An 11,097-nucleotide genomic window follows, 5' to 3' on the forward strand; every position below is an offset into this window, starting at 1 on the left:
AGTAATATATTTTTGACATTTGTATAGTATTTGTATTTGTAATTCGTAATTATTTAAATAGTGACAAATTAGTATTTTTATTTTATATTAAAATAGTAATATTGCTGTCATGCATTTCTCGATTTAAATATTTAAATAATAGTGTGTGCGTGCGTGTCTGTGTGTGTGTGCGTGTGTGTGTGAGAGTGTGAGAGTGTGCGTGTGTGTCTGTGTGTGTGTGTGTGTGTGTGTGTGTGTGTGTGAGAGAGTGTGTGTGTGTGTGTGAGAGAGAGAGAGTGAGTGTGTGTGTGTGTGTGTGTGTGTATGAGAGTCTTAGTGTGTGTCATGTTGGGTCATGTGATCCAAAATAATGTAGTGTCAATTCTAACTGATCTAAAAGGTGATCTCTCTCTGGTGTGTGTGTGTGTGTATGGCTCTCTGTGTGTCTGTCTGTGGCTCTCTCTGGTGTGTGTGTGTGTGTGTGTGTGTTCAGAGGTAAGGGAGACACTCCTGAGGCTCGAGCGCTGGCGAAGCAGATCTCTACGGCTCTGCAGAACCTCCAGTCCAAAACCAGTAAAGCGGTGGCCAACACTCGTCCGGCCAAAGCAGCCGTCCACCTGGAGGGGAAGATGGAGCAGGCGCAGAGATGGATGGAGAACCCCTCGCTGGACGACAGCGGCGTCGGTGCGGCTCTCTCTCTCTCTCTCCTCACACTCCATCAGCGCTGACCTCTTCACATGAGTCTGTGTGTGTGTGTGTGTGTGTGTGCAGGTCAGGCTGCGATCCGCGGGCTGCTGGCCGAGGGCCGGCGTCTGGCCAATGCTCTGCCGGCGTCTCAGAGGCAGGGGCTGCTGGGTAAATGTGAGGAGGTGGAGCACCTGATGGGGCAGTTAGCGGAGCTAGCGGCCCGCGGGGAGGGAGACGGTCCTCAGGCCCGCGCCATCGCTCAACAGCTGCAGGACACACTCAAGGTCAGACAGAGGTCATGTGACGTGTGTGACCCTGAGTCTCTGGGGTTTATTTGTACCAATAGACAACAATACACTGTGTGCGTCAAAATTATACATTTTTCTTTTATGCCAAAAATCATTAGGATATTAAATAAAGATCATGTTCCATGAAGATATTTTGTAAATTTGTACATTGTACAAAACCTAATGTTTGATTAGTAATATGCATTGCTAAGAATTAATCTGAACAACTAAAGATGATTTTCTCAATATTTAGATTTTTTTGTTCCCTCAGATTCCAGATTTTCAAATAGTTGTATCTCAGACAAATATTGTCCTCTAAACAAACCACACATCACTGGAGAGATTCATTATTCAGCTTTCACATGATGTAGAAATCTCAATTTAAAAATAAATTACCCATTATTCAGTTTTCTTTTTGTTTCAGTTTTAGTAATTTTAGTTCTTCCACTTCAACTTATTTTGTTTCAGTTATCTGCCAAGGCAACATTTCTAATTTCAACATTTCAACATTTCTAATTTAATAATTTAGTTAAATACAATATTTTAATAATAATAATAATTTAAATAATAATTTACTATTTTTAAATGCTCATTTTTTTATTTGACAGTACAACAAATTATTACTATAGTAATATATTTTTTACATTTGTATAGTATTTTTATTTTTAATTATTATAAATAATTTAAATTTTGTATTTTTTTATATAGACTGGATTCCCTCACTATTCCTCACACACTATTCATTTTATATAAATATATATATATATTTTTTTTATGTTTGTTTTCATATTAAATATTAAATATTATATATTTTTTGTAATTTTTGCATTTACATTTGTATGATATTTTTTGTAATTTATTCTACTAATTATTGTTTATAATTTATATATATATAATAATTAATTCTGTAGTTTGTTTTGATTTTGGTTTTTAGTTCTTCCACAGTCAACATGCTTTGTTTGTTTTTCATAATAAATACTTCATACTACATTTTTTTAAAAATATTTTAAATATTCAGATTTTTATTTGTTTACAAGTTATTATTTCATATAATAATTTTTTTATATTTAATATTAAATTGTTTTTTTTTTTTGATGAAAGTGGAAAATTATCATGGAAACCATGACTCAACTTAAAATGGACTTTGTACCTTTAATGTACATGCAAATACACAACTATCACTCTTTATGTAAACAAATGTGATAAATGCATGCATGAAACAAATAAGTGCACACAAACCTAGGGTTATATTTTAATATCACACATGCACTATGATACAGTAAAGATCTCCACCTGCTGGTGACTGAATCATGTAAGATATACTGGATGCATTCACTTTAAATTGTTTGAGGTCAGCAAAGAAATTAATACTTTTATTCATCAAGGATGCATTAAATTGATCTAAAGTGCCAGTAAAGACATTTATTATGTTGCAAAAGATTTCTATTTAAAATAAATGCTGTTCTTTAGAACCTTCTATTCATCTGTGAATCCTGAAAAATAAAATGCATCTGTTTTCAACACTGATAATAATCAGAAATGTTTCTCGAGCAGTAAATCAACATTTTTCATGATTTCTGAAGATCATGTGACACAAGACTGGAGGAATGATGCTGAAAATACAGCGGAGCATCACAGAAATATATTACACTTTAACACAGATTCACACAGAACACATGTGTTTCAAACAGTAATAATTTTTCAAAATTTTTACAGTTTTTTTTTATCAAGTAAATGCATCCTTGCTGAGCAGTTCTGAGACTTCCTTCAAAGCAAACCTGTGTTTGTGTGTCTGTGTCAGGAGCTGAAGGGTAAGATGCAGGAAGCCATGACTCAGGAGGTGTCTGATATCTTCAGTGACACCACTACGCCGGTCAAACTGCTGGCGGTGGCAGCCACGGCTCCTCCAGACGCTCCCAACAGAGAGGAGGTGCCCCACACACACACACACACACACACACACACACACTGATGCTGCAGCACATCTGGTTCCTCTGTGATTGATCGTGTGTGTGTTTAGGTGTTCGAGGAGCGGGCTGCTAACTTTGTGAATCACGCGGGTCGTCTGGGAGCCACGGCGGAGAAAGCGGCTGCGGTCGGGACGGCCAACAAGAGCACGGTGGAGGGAATCCAGGCGGCCGTCAAATCCGCCCGAGACCTGACGCCTCAGGTAACAAACACCGGCCGAGCACAGACAAAACTGAGCGTTCAGGTGTGATATGAACCTGTGTATTATCTTCAGGTGGTCTCTGCAGCACGGATCCTCCTGAAGAATCCTGGAAACCAGGCGGCTTACGAACACTTCGAGACCATGAAGAACCAGTGGATCGACAACGTCGAGAAAATGACCGGTGACTAACTTGAACTATGACATCAGCTCTATACATTTTATATTTGATGTTTTTAGTCAATATTGTTTTACTATTATTTTATCTAGTTCTATTTTTAATTTTATTTCATTTGACATTTTTGTTATTTAGACCGGATGCTATATATCGTTCTGTGTAGTGAGTTTATTTTTACTTATTGGATTTTAATTAATCTTTGCTTTTCATTTAATATTGTTTTATTTTATTTTTAATTTTTTAATTCAAATCTCATGTTTAAAAAAAAAAGTATAATCTATCTATTGCTTATATTTTCATGTATTTATTTAATTTATTTTATATTTTATTTAGTATCTAATCCGGTTTCATTTTTATTTTTTTTATTTTACATATTTTTTAAGTGTAGTTAATATTTTTAATTCATTTTATTTTTAGTAAACATCTTTTTATGTCAGACAGGATGCTATTTCTAGGATCAATTTATCTATGAAATGTATTTATTTTTACTTATTTAATTTTAATAAAGATTTAATTTTTAAATGTTTTATTTTTTTGTTAATTTCAGTAAATATCTTTTTATGTCAGACTGGATCTAATTTATTTATTGAATTTTTATATTGCTTTATTTTTTGTTTTATTTTACTTTCAAGCAGCACTTGATCCACAAATGGATATTTTACCCAGAAAAAAAGCAGAGAGCGATGAATAAATTACAGTATTTGATCACACTAAATTAGAAACTATAATGTGGTAAAAAAAATAGGCTGAAATCACAATGTTTGTCTGAGTAGGGACAATGTTTACTACAGTAATGGAAACAACAGTAAATGAACAAATCCCACCTCTCTCTGTCCCTCAGGTCTGGTGGATGAAGCGATCGACACCAGGTCTCTGCTGGACGCATCAGAAGAAGCCATCAAGAAAGATCTGGACAAGTGTCAGGTGGCTATGGCCAATCACCAGCCTCAGATGCTGGTCGCCGGGGCAACCAGCATCGCCCGGCGAGCCAATCGGATCATGCTGGTGGCGAAGCGAGAGGTGGAGAACTCAGAGGACCCCAAGTTCAGAGAGACAGTGAAAGCAGCATCAGACGAGCTCAGCAGAACCATCTCACCGATGGTCATGGACGCCAAGGCCGTGGCCGCCAACATACAGGACCAAGGTGAGACACACAACACACAGGACCAAGGTGAGACACACAACACACAGGTTCAGGGTGAGACACACAACACACAGGACCAGGGTGAGACACACAACACACAGGACCAGGGTGAGACACACAACATACAGGACCAAGGTGAGACACACAACACACAGGACCAGGGTGAGACACACAACACACAGGACCAGGGTGAGACACACAACACACAGGACCAGGGTGAGACACACAACATACAGGACCAAGGTGAGACACACAACACACAGGACCAGGGTGAGACACACAACACACAGGACCAAGGTGAGACACACAACACACAGGACCAAGGTGAGACACACAACACACAGGACCAGGGTGAGACACACAACACACAGGACCAGGGTGAGACACACAACACACAGGACCAAGGTGAGACACACAACACACAGGACCAAGGTGAGACACACAACACACAGGACCAAGGTGAGACACACAACACACAGGACCAAGGTGAGACACACAACACACAGGACCAAGGTGAGACACACAACATACAGGACCAAGGTGAGACACACAACACACAGGACCAGGGTGAGACACACAACACACAGGACCAGGGTGAGACACACAACACACAGGACCAGGGTGAGACACACAACACACAGGACCAGGGTGAGACACACAACACACAGGACCAGGGTGAGACACACAACACACAGGACCAGGGTGAGACACACAACACACAGGACCAAGGTGAGACACACAACACACAGGACCAAGGTGAGACACACAACATACAGGACCAAGGTGAGACACACAACACACAGGACCAAGGTGAGACACACAACATACAGGACCAAGGTGAGACACACAACACACAGGACCAGGGTGAGACACACAACACACAGGACCAGGGTGAGACACACAACACACAGGACCAGGGTGAGACACACAACACACAGGACCAGGGTGAGACACACAACACACAGGACCAAGGTGAGACACACAACACACAGGTCCAGGGTGAGACACACAACACACAGGACCAAGGTGAGACACACAACACACAGGACCAAGGTGAGACACACAACATTCAGGACCAGGGTGAGACACACAACACACAGGTCCAGGGTGAGACACACAACACACAGGACCAAGGTGAGACACACAACACACAGGACCAAGGTGAGACACACAACATTCAGGACCAGGGTGAGACACACAACACACAGGTCCAGGGTGAGACACACAACACACAGGACCAGGGTGAGACACACAACATACAGGACCAGGGTGAGACACACAACACACAGGACCAAGGTGAGACACACAACACACAGGACCAGGGTGAGACACACAACATTCAGGACCAGGGTGAGACACACAACACACAGGACCAGGGTGAGACACACAACATACAGGACCAGGGTGAGACACACAACATACAGGACCAGGGTGAGACACACAGAAAGACATAAACTGCATATCAGCACCCATCATCATGAGCACATAGGCAAGAATTATCTAGTGCAGTATATAAAGTATATATCTAGTGCAAGTATTTGATGAATAAATACATATATGTTTTAATTATTATTATTATTATTATTACTACTACTGCTAAATAAAAAGATTTCATGTAATAATAACTATTACTATTGCGATATTTATATAATTTAATTAATTAATAATTAATAATAATAATAACAATAATTATTATTATTATTATTTTGAATAATCATTCATTTCTATTTAATAATATGCAAACATCACTTTCTTTTTTTATCTAGTGCAATAATACTATTGTAGTAGTATTTCTAAATAAAACTATTATATGATTGTACATGATGGTAGGGATTCATAATTTATATGAATATTTATATATATTTATAATAATATATAAATATGACTATGAAATTATCTCATATTGTTGTTGTTGTTGTTGTTGTTATTATTATTTAATATTACAAATATTACGCAAAATAGTAAATACTGCTATTGTAATATTACACTCCTGTGCATGTTTGTAGGGCTTCACAATTTGGCATAAATGTGGTTTATAAAACAAATTAACTATTATAATATAAAAAAAAAAGATTATTACTACTAAATAAAAATATTAAACAAAATATGTCGTGTTCTCAATGCATGTGAAAGCAAATCAACTGTAACAGTTCATGTGGAGCATGCTGGGATGCTGAAACCATCTGATCATGAGCTGCTCGCGTGTAACTCAACACAGTGCTGTCCTTCACTTATTTAACTCAATCACAGCCATAGCTGAACCTATGACCACTGTGTTCCTGGACAGGCCTTCAGAGGGGCTTCCTGGACTCGGGTTATAAGATCCTGGGTGCCGTGGCTAAAGTGCGGGAGGCGTTCCAGCCACAGGAGCCAGACTTCCCTCCTCCACCTCCAGACCTGGAGCACCTGCAGGTCAGATATTCACCGCAGACGCCTCTAGCTGCACGAATTAACTGCACCAAAGGGGACATCGGCTCCCCATTTTACACAAGCTGATATGATTCTTTAGGGATATAAGGGATATGATTCCTGAGGTAGTGTAAATCAACACCCTTTTTACCCTGTCTAAAACAGCTCTGTTCACAGTGACCCGTTTCGGTGCATGTCACTTTAAATGCTAATGAGCTCTGCTGGTCTGTGTTAAAGCGCCAGTGTCAATCAACAGTCATGGGAGGGGCCTGGGTCTGTGTGACATCACTCTGCCAAGAATCTGTGAAAAGAGCTTGCTTATTTATTTATTTATTTTTCATTATAGAGTGGTTATTTACACCACATTTACAGCGAGTTAAAAAAGTACTGAATGCATTCAATTTTATTACACATAACTTAAAGGTACACAAAGCGATTTTTGCCAAACGATTTTTATATTTGAAAGCACCAAAACAAACACGCCCATACCCCAACAGGACCTTTAATTATATTTGATAAAATGAATGAAATGCCTCGAAAAAATATTCATTCATATTGCGGTAAAATACTTCCCATTACTAGTGCACTCAAATGGAGCGCTCTCTTCTGTCTATCACTACAAGACACGCCCCCTCACTGCTGATTGGCTAAAAGTGTTTTGAGATTCTTTTTTCACAAAATCACTCAGTGTACCTTTAATTTTTAACTTATTTGTTTTGTTGTCTTTGTATGTATGGATTTCCGAGATCTGGTGAAACTTTCAACAGCACCTTTACTTGTTTTACCCGCTGCATGTTCAAACAGCCCTTTAAACACCTAATCCTGCTTCTCGTTCAGATCAGCGACACCGCTGCTCCTCCCAAACCGCCCCTGCCGGAGGGTGAGGTTCCTCCTCCCAGACCTCCACCGCCGGAGGAGAAGGACGAGGAGTTCCCGGAGCAGCAGGCCGGAGAGATGGTCAGCGAGCCCATGATGGTGGCCGCGAGGCAGCTGCACGATGAGGCTCGCAAGTGGTCCAGCAAGGTGAGTCTGCTCCAGTCTGCCGGTGGGGTTATGGGTGGTCTGCGCTGACGAGCGGGATCTTAAACCATGGTTTCTTGCAGGGTAATGACATCATCGGAGCGGCCAAGCGCATGGCTCTGCTGATGGCTGAGATGTCTCGACTGGTCCGAGGCGCCAGCGGGAATAAGAGAGCGCTCATCCAGTGCGCCAAAGACATCGCTAAAGCCTCGGACGAGGTCACGCGCCTCGCCAAAGAGGTCGCCAAACAGTGCACAGACAAACGCATACGAACCAACTTACTGCAGGTGAGAAGAGGATGAAGTCCAGAACCACTGAGGTGTTCGGAGCATGAGATTTATTTAATGATATATTTATATTTTTTATTTACTGAGTAGTTAACTTTATGTTGGATGGGATGCCAGCACTATTTGAACCACATTTTTTTTTTTAAAGCTAGCAAAAAACTCAAAAGCAAACCAAACTGAGACCAGATAGAAGATAAATTTGGATAATAATGTAATTAATTTTTTTGTAGATTATTGTACTGAATTATTTGGTGGGGGGGGGGTTCAAACAGATTTTTTTTTTATTATGAAAATTGAGATTGCAGTTGCTGTATATAATTCAATAATAATAACAAAATAATAATAATAATAATTATATATTTATTTATTTATATAATAGTAATTTTTCAGTTGTACTATTAAATTAAATTTATATTATTTTGTTTTTGATGATTTTTATTTCTAAAAAGTATTTTAATAGTTCACTGTAAAATAAAATAAAAAACAATGTATTATATTATTTACAACTGTAAAATTACAGTGATTTCTTCATTTACAAACTTTAAACCATCTAGCTTTTAGGGGATTCCTTAAAGTGACTCTTGTGAATCTATGAGTTGTTTAGTGTTTCATTTGGTGACACTTTTACACCCCTTCCAACAAGATTCACATCAGTTCATTCAGAACCAGATGTTAAAGATGGATTCATTCAGTGAAGCAGATAGTTCCAACCAATGGTGTTCAGATGCAGTCTTCTTGTATTTATTTCCTGGTTTTTAGTGAAACGAAAAATTAGATGCATGCTTGAAAATGAGCGAGAATGCTGACTTATCACTCCTATAACAGTTAAAATGGTGCAAACCCAATTTTTTAGACTAGGAACAGTGTAGTGGATGCATAGACAACTGGTTATATTTCTACTTTTTAACTGTGTGTTTCTGTAAAAATGACTGTGGAGTGGCAACATGTTTTCATGTGTTTGTATGTGTTTGTGCAGGTGTGTGAGAGGATTCCCACCATCAGCACACAGCTGAAGATCCTCTCCACGGTGAAGGCCACCATGTTGGGACGCACCAACATCAGCGAGGAGGAATCGGAGCAGGTCAGCTGTCGCCTCCGCTCCTCTCTGAACCCTGTTTGTGGATGAAAGCGCTCTTAATGTGCTCTGGTTCTCCCGCAGGCCACAGAGATGCTGGTCCATAACGCTCAGAACCTGATGCAGTCGGTGAAGGAGACGGTGAGAGAAGCCGAGGCCGCCTCCATCAAGATCCGCATGGACGCCGGCTTCACCCTGCGCTGGGTCCGCAAGACGCCCTGGTACCAGTGAGGGAGGAGCCAGCGCTGATATCCCAGCATGCACTGGGGGAAGCATTACAGTCCAGGTCCACATCTGGACTAAACTATTCCATATCAAAACCCTCGATCTTGAGTGTAGATGAGGGACGTAAACTTGCTCGGTTGCTTTTCTAATGATTTTTTTTATTTGTTTGTTTTGTTGAATCCCAATTTAATATTTTTTGAGGGAAAATTGAATTTTTGGTCATATTTTCTTTTTTTTTACAGAAACTGAAGCTGTTCTAATATCTATATATATATATCATATCATATCATGCCTCAGCCTCTTTGGATGGATGACACAAGATAATATTTGCCTTCACAAAACAAAGCACATGCACAGATTTTGGATTATAAAATCCTCATGATGTGATTTTTGATGCAAAGTGTTCATTGTGCTTATAAATGGTGTGGATTCGTTCAAACGTTCATTCAGGGACACACACACACACACACACACTCTTCCGTCCTCGTTAGACATCACTATGCTCCATACACTACTACAGAAAGCACACTCAAGTATATTTATATGAGTCTCTTTGCTTATATTTGCCTTTTCTATCACTTAAGAGACCAGCAGTTTAATGTAAATAAAGTGTTCATCTTTAAAGACAGCCTGTAAGACCTGATGTGCCTTGTCATAATAAAAGAACTAATTACCAGCTCAATCAGATGTGTCGGACTATATTTGTTGGCATAACTTTAAATGGTCAATGAATATGCATTATATATTGATTTAAAGGTCATGAAAATTAGATTGGCCTTCTGAACATAAAGATATTTATTTGACATTAATGTAGACACTCAAGTCCATCTCTGGCACTTTTTACCACAGTTAACCCTCAAAGACATTTATTGTGATTCCAACAATTAACTGTTCTTGATCAATTACAATATTTTTTGATATACAACACCCCCAGTTAAAGTTAAAAAGTGATTAAAAAAAGAATGATTAAGGAGAAATTTGGGGAAAATATCCGGTTTTTTTTTTTTTTATCTAGATCTAAATATCAATTTATTAAAAATAATATTTTTATTAAATAGTATTAAATAGTTCATTTTTTTAGGTTAAATATTTACACTATACAAATGGAACTCTTAAAAAAATATTTATTTTGAAAAAAAAAATATATATATATATATATATATATATATATATATATACACTTTTTTTTCTGAACACGTAACAAATCTTGTAAAACTCTTAAGTCTGAAGATACTGGATGGAATAAATGAGAAAAATAAATAGGCATATAAATTGAATCTTAATAAAATGTATCTATTTTACCACAAATGATGCTTATCAGAAAAACAGATTAATTCTTGAATCCACTTTTTAACACTTTTTAACATTTTATCCAAAGCGACTTAAAATCAACAAAAGAGCAATGATATGCAAGTGTTAGTTTTTAGCTATTTATTATTATTATTATTATTATTATTAATAATAACTGAAAAGAAAACGGATAGAATATATTTTTTGCTGTAAGATTTTTGCAACGTTTTTGGAAAAAATGTAAATTAGATAGAAATAATTACACAGACAGGCAAAATCCCCTTTACAGAAAGTATTGTGGTGTATATTGCATGATTACCATTGTATTAACAAATGCACAGCTGCTAAA

The 11,097-nt window shown here is 38.2% G+C and overlaps 1 protein-coding gene across 2 annotated transcripts in view; it reads left to right on the top strand.

Annotated features, from left to right (window-relative positions):
- LOC113111381 (vinculin) overlaps positions 1–10,140 on the top strand; it is a 31,694-nt gene extending 21,554 nt beyond the window's left edge. For both annotated transcript variants that reach the window (XM_026276019.1, XM_026276021.1), the window contains 11 exons: positions 473–663; positions 751–950; positions 2,755–2,883; positions 2,974–3,123; positions 3,196–3,304; positions 4,140–4,442; positions 6,730–6,854; positions 7,689–7,874; positions 7,955–8,158; positions 9,135–9,239; positions 9,318–10,140. In XM_026276019.1, coding sequence (XP_026131804.1) covers positions 473–663; positions 751–950; positions 2,755–2,883; positions 2,974–3,123; positions 3,196–3,304; positions 4,140–4,442; positions 6,730–6,854; positions 7,689–7,874; positions 7,955–8,158; positions 9,135–9,239; positions 9,318–9,464 — 1,849 coding nt within the window. In that variant the 3' untranslated portion in view covers positions 9,465–10,140. The remainder of the gene's footprint in view (positions 1–472; positions 664–750; positions 951–2,754; positions 2,884–2,973; positions 3,124–3,195; positions 3,305–4,139; positions 4,443–6,729; positions 6,855–7,688; positions 7,875–7,954; positions 8,159–9,134; positions 9,240–9,317) is intronic.
- Positions 10,141–11,097: the final 957 nt, after the last annotated feature.

The sequence above is a fragment of the Carassius auratus genome, chromosome 12 (assembly GCF_003368295.1).
Source record: "Carassius auratus strain Wakin chromosome 12, ASM336829v1, whole genome shotgun sequence".
In the NCBI taxonomy this organism is placed as follows: Eukaryota; Metazoa; Chordata; class Actinopteri; order Cypriniformes; family Cyprinidae; genus Carassius; species Carassius auratus.